Genomic DNA, 14,276 nt, shown 5'->3' with positions numbered 1-14,276 from the left:
AGTCAGCTGAAGCGGTAGATTGCGTTAGTTGTTTGCAAGCGTTTGTGAAAAGCGCTTTTTGAGGTAAGTATGATGTAGTGTTTATTTAGGGGTGAGAGGAGTTGCTTTGTGCAGGATTGTGTTTAGGGAAACGGAGCCGGAGCAGGAAGTAGAGCAAGTGTAATGGGGTGAGCGGCAGCAGCTTTTCTGAACTGCAGTCCCAGGGACCATGTGAAATGCTGCGTGAGGCGGGTCCTTAGTACTGGAGTGTAGAAACGGTGGGTAACAGCAGGGTGTTGGCGTGAGATGTGACCGGGAGGCTCCGTCAGGGATTTAGGGCTTCCGCAGCAGTGCGCATTTAGTGTGGCTCCTGTATTGGACACCTAATTCATGTCTTGTAGTTGCTGCTAGTGAGCTGATGATTTGAATGAGGTGTGCCAGTGCAGGAATCCTAGGAAACGTGTAGAGCTGAGGATATGGGGCCAAGCTGTGGAAGTAGTGTTTAGAGTAGGGCTCTTTAAAGCTGGCTTGTGAGAGCCACTTTCCTGCAGAGTCGAGCTCCAACCCTGATCAAGCTTCCTAATGATATTCCGTTTTTTTTGGTGTCACTTTCATTAACATTAAAAAAAAAAAAAAAAAACCCGATAAAAACCTAAAAAAAAAAACTAAATGGGGTCTAATGTGTGGCCTATAAACAATTTATATTGAGGGAGGGGTCAAGTAACACAAGCAAACTGTGCGCTAGAGTTATGTCGTGAATCAATTCACTATAGTGAAAGTTAAAAAAACTGACAAAAAGCTTTCTAATGCTGCATTAACGGCGCATATTCTCTGAGACAACGAGAGACTAAACTACTTCAACATTTGCTGATAACTTTATATAACGGTCTTAAATTATTCTCATATTTCTCTTGTGGCCCGTATAGTGAAAAACATGAGAAGAAACTTATTTTGTGTTAAACGGGTTGTTTTTGAAAATCGGTGCATGAAATAAAGCTGCTCTTAATTTTTATTGATGACTGCAGTGTTAATTGTAATTATAGGCCTATAATTCATTGTATAAATTAATAGACCGGTTTAAAAAAAACTTTTTAAAAACATTTTCAATGAGTAAGCTAATAGCCTAAACTTTAATTATCCTCACAGCACGTGATGCGCTATGAAATTATCACTAATTTCATATAGCTAATTTAATAAAAGTAACAATAATAAGAATGTAACAGGCCTATATTAATTGGAAATGCTAAATCCTCTTAATATTGCGCATTTTTGATGCTTTTGACTATCTCTGCTATCGTCGACACGATACGACGCAACTCAGCACGGGGAGGTTATCGTGGGGCCCCACCGCAGCGCGTGCCCTGCGTGCCCGTCTGCTATGCCACTGTGTGGAAATAGTTGTATGAATTGTCGGCACTTTATTGTAAAAAAAAAAAAAAAAAAATGGTTAGAATTTACCATGTTTTCCTGCCAGTTAGAATTGAAAGTGATTGACACTGGATGGTCAGAAAAAATTACTAAACGTGTTAAATAAATAAAAGAAGAAAAAATCCCTGCTTTCTCTTTCTATGTGCTTTCATAAATTGTATTAATTTGTAAGTGTCATATTTGGCAGTTGGCATAAGTTATATAGAGTGGCATATGAGAGTTCAATACCACAGGGGAAAAAAAAAAAAAACAGTAAAATGCCTTTTTCAAAGCTGCTGTATATAAAAAACACAAGGTGGCTGAATTTGCATGCTATTTAGATAGCTGAAGCCCCCACTCCTAGCACCCCCAACAAAAAAATCCTGGAGCCGCCACTGGAGGATAGTAACGACTTGGAGAGAGGGAGAGATGTTATGTTTTTTTTTTTATAAAAATGGAGGCCAAAACTGTGCCAAGTATAAATACATAGTAAATTGTTTCAATTTTTCTTTTTCCTCCTTTTCATGTAATAAAAGAGCTCTACAACCCCTGCTTTTCCTTGTGTTTTTGGAAGGGAAATCATATTTCCAATGCTATGCTCACATTCAGCCCACGCACAAGCATGTGCTCTTTTCACAGTACAAAAACTACAATACCGCAGCCCCAACTGCTACTTCGTTCTTGACCTGCCTGACATCTGAACCAGAGGTGACACTTATTGCTACGTGCCACCCCTCTTTTACTACGTGTGTGCTGGAACTTATGTAGCGCTACTCTGATAAGCTTATGCCTCATAATGACTACCGCTCATTTTGGTACATTATTTGGGATCAAGCCTTGGTTTAGGTTGAACAGGCAATACATTAGCCTTCCAACACACCTACCTGCCTGCTGTCGCCTCCATGTCCCAGGAGCTCCTTTACTGGATGCGCCGATCGGACAAGAACTTTCTCAATCACCACAACAAGCCACTATCCTGCATCACAGTAGACCAGGGGTCCGCCATCCTGAGATCCACCTTCCTGCACAATTCACTTCCAACTGGAATCAAATACACCTGTCTGTAATTATCAGCTTTCTCTGAGGAACTTTATTAGTTACGTGTGGCTTTCAAATGAACTTTTCAGGTAGGTACATCTCCACAAACTGGATTGGGCACCCCTGCGCTACGTTTCCCACAGGCCAGGGGCCTCATTTATTAAACGGTGCGCAGAAACCATCTTAAAATTGATCTTACGATCATCTCTCAAATATGCGTACGGGTGATTCATAAAATGAACTTTCAGATGTGAAATCTACTTTGAACTTGCGCGCAGATGAATGGTTTCAACTCTCTGCTTGTAAACGACTGCTTGAATTAATGTCATTACCATGTAAAAGGTCGCCAGTCATCATCCAAATTCTTTAATTTAGAACAGCGATCTGCAAGAACAGCTTACATTTCCAAAAACCCGCAGTACTCCAAGAAAAAGTGTTTTTTGAGGCTGAGGCTAAGCATTTTTCCACGTCAATGACAGTTTTTACAAATATGAGCGTTGGCGAGGATTTAAGCGTACGCACACTCTAAGATCAAATCTGAGCGTACACACGCTTTATAAATGAGGCCCCAGGTCAGCCTTGCAATTAGAGCACACATTCCATTCCATCGTCCGAGCCAGCTTATCTGCGGTATGAACAAGACTTCCCTCGTGCTGAAATGTTGCTGGAGGTTCAGTGAAAACGCTCATATTCCTCTTAACTGTTACATAACCCATCGCAGCATTCCCAAGCTGATGCCACCTATGGTCAAAGTCAGCTTTGTTGTGCCCTTTTGCAGATGTACCACAACTGATTGTTTGGAATAGGGCAGCTGCTTTTCTGCTCTATCCTTTTTCTTACCATGTATTGATTGGTGAGGTACCAACATCATTTATCTTTTCATCTCTTAAGCATATTAAACAAATGTTTACATTATAAACAACTGAACATTTCATCTTTGACCATTTACTCCACTTTGCCCAAATACACAGTCGCAGACTGCTTGACAAAATCATACAGCGAACAGCTTAACTTCTTTTCCCCAAAAACAGTTGCAGAGGACAAATTGGTAAGAAATTCTCAACAGGATTCTGAAAGACACAACAACGATCGCAAATCCCAAAAATCGCACAAGTCATGAACATACATACAAAAAGCATTGTGTAAGTGTAAGACGCCTTTACACACTCAAATCCTCTTAACCGTATACAAAGCACATAATCGGTACCTGCCATTATCATCCTACTAATCACTGCACACTCGGTTTGTATGAGGCTAGTCGTCTCTGACTCGTGTGCGCCTGCATCATCTGTCTTCTGCCCCTGCTCCCTGAACCTTGGCCTGAGAATGGTTCCTGTCAGCTGCTCTCGCTGTTGGTGCCTACTTTATTGCTCGCTCTCGTCAGGTCAGGTGGCGTGGAGCCAACTGCGCGCATATGACAGAGTCGCAGAGAACAAGACAACGGACACCAAAGCCACAGGTCAGCGTGCCGTTGGTCTTTCCTGCCGCATCCCTCTCGGTGTGGCGGCGTATGCCGCTGTGACGGGTGCTCGCGGAACTTTGGATGCGATCCCGCTCCTGAATGCGATCCTAGTCCTGCTGCGAGCAAAGCTAACTTGTGGAGGAAATGCATGCTATGTTTGTCGTTACAAAAATACTTAACCCAAAACCCCAAATTCCCATTCTGTTATTCACCCAAATGACTGACTTTCTTCTCAAGGACACAAAAGAACAATTTAGAGCAGGGATGGCCCGCTCCAGTCCTGGAGTGGTCTGTGCAACTCTGGAACTACATTCAATGTCTTCTGAAGCCAATTGTTTTGTATTAGCAACACAAAAAATTTGGAGTTGGTCAATGAAAAATGATTGCCGTCCACAGTAGCTTACAACTCAATTCCACACATTGCAATTGTATGACCGTTTTGTTACTTTTTTACACCTCTTCCATTAAACTACAGTGCAAAATGCTGTACTGGTGCTACATGCAGTGTAAACGTTTTACTAAACATTTTCTCTCTCGCACAAAACTCCACATCATGTAGATTGTTCTTGGAATGACTATTTTACCCACATGACTTCACGGAGTGACAGGAAATGTAACTACACCTTAAGCCAGTGGGTGTCCAGTCCTGCTCCTGGAGGACCGCTTTCCAGCCAACTTTAACTCCACGTCTAATTAAACACACCACGACCAGCTAATCGAGGGCTGCTCCCAAAATTAAATACTGTCTTACTATATAGGACACCAATTCACAGTTTTTACAAAACGTTAAGCAAAGAAAGTACTCGGATGACTACTTCCATCGAGATTCTTAAGTTTGCATCCAATGGACATTTTACTATCCTGTGATGCCACAGGAGATAAATTGTGAATGGCGTCAAAGCAACGCAACTGAGTATGTATGTCAAAATTTCATTTGTACTACGGACATTCGTACTATGCGCAGCATAGTTTCTCAAGGACAAGAAAAAACAGTTGCAAAGTAACTGCTTATTCAAAACAAGTGCCTATTTTTGGGGACAGCCTCTGTCTTCAGGATAACTACCAGACAGGTAACTTGGAGCTAAAATCTGTGGGAAAGCGGCCCTCTGGGAGCTGGATTGGACACCCCTGGTCTAAGATGAACATCGTTCCCATGATGTTAGTTATTGCGTGAGGCCTGATTTTGGGGAAAAAATCTCTGACCTGGAATCTTTTGATGGCAGACAAACTTGTTCGTGTAAGTGTGTGGATAAAGGCCGCTTCGTTCCGTTAATGCTTCCTTTGTTTAACGACCAAATGTGTAGAGTCAGCAAAACACGACTCTCACGAGCGATCTGCCAGTTCGCCACAGATACAGATAAACGGTCTGTGGTCTTACAGATAAACATTTGAGGACTTGGCCTAAATGTGCTTGTCCTTACGCTGATAGTAACCATCTCCATACCGTTTTGTAACATTACCATCTGTTCCTGAGATTGGGTGTACTTGCAGTCATACGACGCTCGTCTGCCACAAAACTTCAACCTAAACGAGGATGTGTGAGATTGCTTCTTATACTTTGCTTTGAGTAGGAGGGAAAGCTAAAACTTTGCCCCCTCTCGAAACGCATCTGGTCTCATTGACGGATGAATGTGGATCGTCGGCAGGTGTAATTTCTCTTTCGCCTTTCCCGTCATTGACTGAAGGGGAGGTGAAGCCCTAAACGGGCTCGTAGCCAGTGTTGCCATGGCAGCTGGTTTTAGGATGCTGAGCATCCTCCCAAAAATGTCCTTTCGTCTCACCTCCGACAGTGGTGGTGGGGGTACTCGATGACTTTGACCCCACAAAAATAACACTTATCTTCGCATCTGAACTTTGGGCACACGTCAACATTTTCAAAGGTAATAATGGGTCAAGGCAACCGTGGGATCGGGTTCAAAATATACAACAACCCTTACGTCAACATTTTCCACTGCCTACAGACACTGTGTGGTCTGTTTTATCTGTTAAAGGGACAACTTAAAGCTATAGTATCTTTTTTGGGTTAAAATTACATTTCAAAAAATAATTTGAAAAAAAATTGACATCGTTTGTCGGTTTTACATCACTCGTGTTTGCATGCTTCACATTCGTAAACAGCATTTGTAGCTTGTTCTTACACCAGTTGCTTAGAAGTTAAACGTGTCATCTCAATGGCTGCTTTTAATTAGCAAAATTCTAAAATGGCAATTGTCGTTCACATCTGGCTGTTGCGGAAACTAAAAAATCTCAAACTGCAGAGAGTCTGCGCTCAGAAAGAGAATGTTTCAGAAGTATGTGGTAAAACGAGAGTAAATGCTGAGTAACTTGCGATTTTGTTTCAACAGACATGGCTGACCCTGCATACCGTTACCAGAACCTTTATGTCGTCCATCTTGACATTACTGTGGCAAGGTTTGAATAAGAGTCTGAGCCAATATTTAGGTCTTGCATCAGCTGGAAATAGTTTCTTAAAATCCAAATACGTACGCTAATTTTACTTCATGTATTATTTTAATTTTAAAGGGATAGTTCACCCAAACATTCTGTCGTAAATTCTGTCATTAATCATCCTCATGTCATTCCAAACCCGTAAGACTTCGTTCATCTTCTGAAATCCAAGATCTCTCAGACCCTCCACAGACAGCAACGTTCCCAGGTCCAGAAACGTAGCAAGGACATCGGTAAAATAGTCCACGTGACATCAGGGGTTCAACCGTAATTTTACGAAGCTACGAGAATACTTTTTGTGTGCAAAGAAAACAAAAATAATGACTTTATTCAACAATTCTCCACCTCTTCCCGTCTGCAGCGGTGCACTGCCATTGTGGAAAGAGTATCAGGACGCATGCGCTTGCTTCCGCTTCATGTAAACGACATGGATTTAACATGGACATCATTTTTGGGTGAACTAACCCTTTATGCAAAAACATTAAATCTTTCAAAACAAATTCCTGCCGACATATTGCACTCATATCTCAATCCTTGTTAAAAGTTCCTATTACTGTGACAACAGAAATCACACAAATTGAAGGGTGCTCATTTCTGCTCTTGTATATTGCATTTTTGATCCTGCTTTAACACATCTAAGTCTCTGCTGAAGCCCAAGTGCTCAATTACCTGCTTTAGGAGAGTTTAATTAGAGATGCAGCTAAACTTCAGCATTCTTTTCGAACACAGTCGCAGCATAATAGACAGTGTTTCTGGCAAGGAAATACATTAAAATGACAACTTAGACTCACATACAATAGGCCTACATAGTATCAGTGTTTTATGAGTAACTCATTACTTACCTCACATTTGCATTATTTTTAGCTTATTTTTACACATAGACCTACCTTCTTTGTGCAGTACCTGTATGATGAAGTCAACATGAAATCAAACAAATCAAATTTACTGACTTAATACGCATCCTTGGTCATACTGTCAAAATAGGCAAATAAATGACGTACAGGAATTTTCAAGCCGCTAACAAGTTACAAAATAAGGACAACCTCAAATCTTTATAGCAACTTAGAAACTTTGGTAACACTTAGTTTACAGACCAATTCTCACTTGCTCATTAGCATGCATAATACTAGCATACTGGCCAATTATTAGTACTTAGAAAGCACATGCCTTATTCTACATGACCATACCTACACTTAACAACCACTTACTAACTATTAATAAACCGCAAATTAGGAGTTCACTGAGGCAACGGTCATAGTAAATAGTGAGAATTAGTCCCCAAACTAATGTGTGACCTAAAATTTTTACAAAAAGTTTCACTATTCAATATATATATATATATATATTTATTTATATACAGATCTGATTTTATTCAGAAACAGAAAACCGGCATCCTAAAAACCTACTGCCAACTCCAAAGGGAACCCCAACATCTAACTGTTGGTTAGCAATCACAGTTGTTCATTGCAGGACTTAACTAAACAGTGTTATTGTTACACCCAAGGCAAAATAATGTTCACTGAATGAAATGGCCATAAGCGCATAAATAGTTAAAGAAATAGACTGCAGGACTGTAGCCGCCACACCGAGCGGGACGCTTCCCGCCACCGCGTATTCAGATTAGCTGCCGATGTAACTTTAAACTGCGAAATGATCCTAAACGTCAATATTTGCTGACATTGTTAGGTAAGCACGCTTTGTTCTTTTTGTCAGAGATGATAAATGCAAGGTGAGGCCCTACAGTTTGATTTTGTGTGTTCCTAAAGCTCTGGCCCAGTTCTCGCTTATTCTCAGCTCTCCCGCATCTCTCTTTGTTCTTTTTATATCAACATGACTGAACTGGTTGAACGATCGTAAAGCCTCCTTTATTTTGATATCGCGGCAGAAATCTTTTTGGCACATTCTGTAAGTGTTAATTAATTGATCTGTAAGATAATTACATAAATGGTTATCCCCTGACGCTTAATTTAGTCAAAGGCTTCGGGATACGCGCCATCTGGGACGTAAGACTACAGTTATCTCATTATCTCTCATTCTATCTTTGTTGTGATAACATGATGAAATGGAAAGTGACGGATATTTGATAAAAGGTTATGGCAGTCAGATAGTCTTACCTCACAAACGTATCTTTCTGATGTAAACGGCCCTTGAAATGTTGTCTGATTTATAAGGCTCGGAGAGAAAGATGCTGTAAAACACTGTACAGATTGGGGAATAAAACATGCTGCAGGTCAAACTGAGGCTATAAATGTCTGTTGGATGTACATATCATAGTAAAGCTTTATGAAGTTCTCTATTGTTTTATTTAAGGTTTATAAAAACTTTAAAATAACTAATCCATCAACGTAAGAAGCAGCTTTCTTAGGTTGTCATATACCTGAAAGTCCTTCAATGAGCGTGCCGTGAGCATTACGGTGTTCTGCTGATTTGTGCTACCCTGTCAGATTTTGCCACTTCCCATTAAAACAGTAGGTAGTAAAATTTGACAACCAAAAATGCTACCTGTCAAATTATGCTTTATTAACGTCTACACCTACCCCAACCCAAAACCTACCCCTTACAGTAATGCAAATACAGTAATTGTGTTGTTCAGGGTTGTGGCTAGAATTGATACAGCTATGGCCGGAAACCAACAATAAATACATTTTTCTACCAAATAGATTGTTTTATTAACGTCTACACCTACCCCAACCCTAAACCTACCCCTTACAGTAATATACTGTAAATAGCAAATACAGTAATTATCGTTGTTCAGTGTGAGGAAAATGATGCGCGCATCAATCAGTAAGCCCTGGTAGGACAACTGACGGGTAGGATAAAATGTCAGGGCACTGGTTCGTTAGGTGCTGGTTGGTCTGAGTCATTTTCTTACACTAGCTGTGTAGTTTTCCTCCATCTGTAACTGCAACGTAACAGAGTAGTGTTAAGCAAGCTAGGAGGAGAAAGAAACAAGCTCCATGGAAACAGAGTGCTCAAGAAGTGAACCGTATGTCACCCCGCCAGAGGGGGATATTATCCTGAAACGCACACTCGCGTCCTTATCAGAACACATCTTTTAACACGATCTCTGGCTTTACAGAATTGTAATTTGTTGTAGCTCCCCAGAGGCCACTAATAAGTACATACACAAATAAATAACACGAACCATTTTTAGATATGGACACAAAGTGACAGAACATCAGGTAGATAGAACACAGAACAATATATAGATATATATAGATAGATAGATAGATCAGATGTTATGCTTTCTTTATACACCAACCAATTTTATTACAAAACCAGCTGTAGGCTCTGTCTTGAATCTTCTATTAAGACACAAGTCTGCCAATATCCAGAGTATGTTAAACTCCACACATAAAACCACACAATAAATACAGAGAGAAAAGAAAGGAATATGGCTCACAGAAGGAACAATGGTTCTACAATTTGGATTTATTCCGTGTGCTTTGCAAGAATATAAATAAAGACCAAACTTACAAAATCTGTGTGCTGGAAGCCCAAGCCTATCTACACATATGTTAGTCAGCAATGATGTCACAAATCCACCTGTTGCTCATACCTTTGTTTTGTTTTAATATGTTGCACTTTGACCTGCCAAATTTGGTACCTTGTTTACCAATGCAATTTATTGGATTTTTTTCTGTCATCTTTATACATGTTTTTTTTTTTAATTACATATATGAACAATGAATCAACAAAATATTTATTTACAGAACTGTGGCAAAATTCTACAGTGACAATGAGTGAAAATAAGACATCTGTTTTTATATTTTCATTTGAAACGCAAGTGGACGTTTGCACGTCCTCCGTAGTACAGAATAATATTTTTTTGTTTTCTCGGATGGCTGCGTATTCGAGCTCGACGCGTCATATAAAAATAATGTAACGTTAAGACGACATCAGACGAGATTTGCACGATAAGAATAATAATTATAATAATTGTAAATATTACAGTAATGGTAATATAGTTCTCTATTAAACAGTAAAATTTCTTGCCAATATATGAATATTAATCTGCATGGCGTCGCCAATTATGTCAACAACCGCTTCGTAGTGATTTTGGCACGAGACGTGTCCATTTCGTGGTTGTCCAGTGCAATGAGTCCATTCACATTGTGCATATTCATATTTTTAGATCAATAACCACAAACAAACGAAATAAAGAAAAGAAGAAAGAAACAAAGAAAACAGAAAAGAAAAAAATACAGCAATTCATGTAAATGTCCATTTTTATCCCAGTCCAGACATGCCATGGTATTTTGGACTAGATATTCGGTGAAAAGTCAGTGTAGTGCATCCAAGTCGCCGCAGCGACAGTCTTTCCCAAGTCCGTCTCTCACGCGACAAAGTCACGTGTCGGCCGCCATCCTTCGGAACGCAATTCAAATCGCTGCCTCTTGAAAAGTGTACATTCCAATTCCACAGTCTCCTCCTATTGTTTTTTATGCAGTGTGTGTGTGTGTGTGCGAGTGCATGCGAGTGTTTCGTTAAAAGGCCACGGGTCCACGTCGGCGGTCCTTGTACGCGTACGCCAAGTCCCAGGCGAAAAAGTCCTTGTGCGAATCCTTACACGTGCGATACGAGAGGCTCCGGTGACGCTTTTAGGTTCCGTATTTGCGGTCCGTTTTTGCAATGCGTGTGAGAGTGAGGGTCCATGTTAGGGGCAGGCTACATTCTCTGAATTCCACTGTAATAGACATGGGCGTCCGCCATTGCCCTGTGAATGAAATCACATCACTTATCCAAAGTGTCCATCAAAAAAAGCCCCCCCTTCTCCAGTTCACATGGACTGCATGCTTTCCATCAACTACACTGCATGTCTCAGGACTGGCTCGGGTTTTCGTTCATAGGCAAAACCAAAAAAGGGAGAGAAAGAAAATACGACGGAAAAAAATTTCGGTAAGTAAGGAACGCGCGATTTGAGAGACAATTTTTGGCGAGTGTCTCGTCGTAAAGCAAGCCTTCGTTAAATGCTATCTGACAAACTTCTGCATCCACTATTTAGTTTTATGCTTTGACTGACTAAAACAAGCTCATAAATTGTGTGCTGTTTGAGAAAAAACAAAAAAATCTCCCTTAAATAAGGGAATTTAAATTACAGCAGACTTATTTTTTTTTCTCTCTGACAAGCGCTAGTACTAAAAATTAAAACTTCGCTACGAGACGAAAGAAACAACACAAGCAAAATGTCCTTCGTGTGAAGTCCAATCTCCGCTTCTATGCCAGCCGTTTCAGATGCCCCACCTCGCAAAAATCTCTCCGTTTCCCTCCCGCCTTGCTAACCCTACGCTGTCTAGTCAGAAAGAAAGAAAGAAAGAAAGAAAGCAAATCCCGACTCTAAAAACAACATGTGTGTTTATAAGGCTTGTAGCAGCATTACGGTTTTAAGTTGTCATTCAAGCAGTCGAGGGGGGCGGTGGGGAAAGGCTGAAGAGGCGCTTCCCAAAGAAGCCAAGGAAAGAATAGCGAGGAACGGAGGGAAGGAGAAATCAAAAGAGGAGAGGGGGAAAAACTGAATGAAAAACAACCGCTTGCAACACTTTTTTTGTGTGTTTTGGAGGAGGATCGGCAGCGTAGCGGCACTGAGGGCTGAGCGGGACCTTCCCGTATCGTGCTGCGGCCAGAGAGGTGGGGGTGGGGGGCGAGTGAGATCAAGACATAGATAGAGAGAGAGAGAGAGAGAGAGAGAAAGAAAGAGGCAAAAGATCGAAGGAGAGAAAAGACAGCGGCAGCGTCATCATGCAGAAGCCACGGTAAACGGGCGGGCTTGGCCGGGCGGAGAGACGCGGGCTTGTCACAGGTCACTGGGCCCGTGGCTCCGTGGGGGGCCTCTAGAGGGCGCTCTCTGTAAGGCACACACACAGGAGTGGACAGTATTTTGGGTGTATATTAGAAAATAGTGGTCTCATACTTGGTGTTGGCTCCTCTTTTGGCTTCTTGTCCTGGCTCGACTATCCAGGGGACATTGGCGTGGCCCTTTTGATCCATTGAGGGCTGCTCCATCTGGGGTGCACAAAGGAAAAACAAATAATCATTTACAGGGTTTAAGGCGGTCACGCTAGATCTTGCGTTCCGCTCACTTTCGTTCGTATGCACAGAATTTGTCTTTTTTGTACTAAAGTTTGAGTGACCTCAACGAAGTTTGACAACAGGATGTCACAATTTAACTTCCTGACTAAGAATCATGGGTGAAATTCAATTACCACAAGTTTAAACGAATATTATCATGGTAGCACTTGATGACAAGGTTCAACTAGTTGGCATCAGTTAAACAACAGTCAACTATTTTTTAGGTTGATGGTTAATGTTTATTTTATTTGTTAATTCATGTTCAATACATAGGCTACAACTAATTAAAAGTTAAAATACAAAAACATGTAGAAATGATCATCAATATACATGAATAAATGCTGTAAATTATTAATAATAATAATAAATATACCAATAATAATATATAACAACTAAATATATCAATAATAATAAAATCATATACAGAATTATTATTAAATAATAACTAAAATATACCAATAATAAAATCATATACAAAATTATTATTATTATTATTATTATTAATTAATTATTATTGATTATTACTTATGAAAACATAAGCCCTGGTGTATGACGTTATATTGTGTATCTCAATATTGGAATATGAAATCATTCGCATGCTTAAGTCTAGTGTGACCGCCTCTTAAGTCAGAGAGAGAGAGAGAGAGAGAGAGAGGTGTAAGGTGATTGGTTAACCACATGACAATCAGACTGTCACACCAACACAAAAACAGTGAATTCAATCCACATTACATAATTCTTATTTTTAAACCGTCATATTCATCTGTTATATTAAGTATCAGTGACATAATATCCATCTTGCAGGTCTGCTGTGGTCAAAACTACCCTACGACTAGTACATCTTTATCAACCAATCAAAACACTGTTCCTTGTTGCCACGGCAGCTCAGCCTTGCTCCACATAAAGCTGAGCTATACATGGCTCGGAACGAGCGCACGTGCGCACAAACGCAGAGTCGTTTACGTCTGCTGTTGGCTTGTCTTGAGTTCTTTATCGGGTTTTTCCATATGCAGCTGTATGAATATTAAATAACATAATCCTCGCTCTGCCTGGCTACCTCTGACTGCTCTCAAACACACACACACTCCCACACCAACTTCATTCTTCTCCATATCCAAATGCTTTAAAAAAGGAAACAGACGCTAATCTTACGCAATAAACCTCTAATATGAGGCATCGACCTGAAAAGGAGCTTAATGGTTTGATAACACAGCTCAGGGAATGGTGAGTTGGTGTCTTGAATAACAAATCTTGAAATATTTCTATCCGCATTTAGTCAACTGATGTTCAGGACGGACAGACCATCGCAGGACGACAGGAAAGAAGGATTCAGATGAGGAAGAGATGAACGAACAAAACAAAGAAAGTTAAATAATGAAATGAAATCAGTTGGGTTAGAGAAAAGCCCTACAGTCGGTTACCACAGAAAATAATTTTCAAAAAGACAATTATGTATTTAATGTGGGGCAATTTTACAGCCATTTCTGTCCTCCCCCAAAACTAAGGAATGAGTTACAATTATTTTCTCTAACTTTATTTAACCTCGACTTTTCCTTTTAACTCTTTCCCCGCCAGCAGTTTTGAAAAAAGTTGCCAGGCACCGCCAGCATTTTGAAAAATCTTTTTCACTAAAATTTCGTGGACCCCCAGAATATTTTGTTGTATGAATATCTGAACATGCAATGCATCAAAATGAGCCAAAAATCCATTTTATTCTAGCTTCAAGCATTCTTTTTTATCAACACTTGAATGTAGGTCATTTTCATAAAAAAGCTACATTTTGAGCAAAAAGCTGAGAAAATTGTGTTTTTATCAAAGACTACATCTGGATTATTGTTGATGATCGCATTCGTTTTCAAATCCATCTGCTTAC

General features: G+C 40.2%; 1 protein-coding gene across 7 annotated transcripts in view; it reads right to left on the bottom strand.

Annotated features, from left to right (window-relative positions):
- Positions 1–9,746: 9,746 nt before the first annotated feature.
- anks1b (ankyrin repeat and sterile alpha motif domain containing 1B) overlaps positions 9,747–14,276 on the bottom strand; it is a 180,524-nt gene continuing 175,994 nt past the window's right edge. For 6 of the 7 annotated variants that reach the window (XM_058772300.1, XM_058772299.1, XM_058772298.1 and 3 more), the window contains 2 exons: positions 12,246–12,337; positions 9,747–11,051 (listed from right to left, as the gene is read on the bottom strand). In XM_058772300.1, the coding sequence (XP_058628283.1) occupies positions 11,003–11,051; positions 12,246–12,337 (141 nt within the window). In that variant the 3' untranslated portion in view covers positions 9,747–11,002. Of the gene's footprint in view, positions 12,338–14,276 lie in introns of all 7 variants that reach the window. The other variant, XM_058772302.1, reaches the window with a different exon arrangement.

This window comes from Onychostoma macrolepis, chromosome 04, assembly GCF_012432095.1.
Source record: "Onychostoma macrolepis isolate SWU-2019 chromosome 04, ASM1243209v1, whole genome shotgun sequence".
Classification (NCBI taxonomy): domain Eukaryota; kingdom Metazoa; phylum Chordata; class Actinopteri; order Cypriniformes; family Cyprinidae; genus Onychostoma; species Onychostoma macrolepis.
Note: the sequence above shows the minus strand (reverse complement) of the source record. Positions and strands in the feature narration are given on the sequence as shown.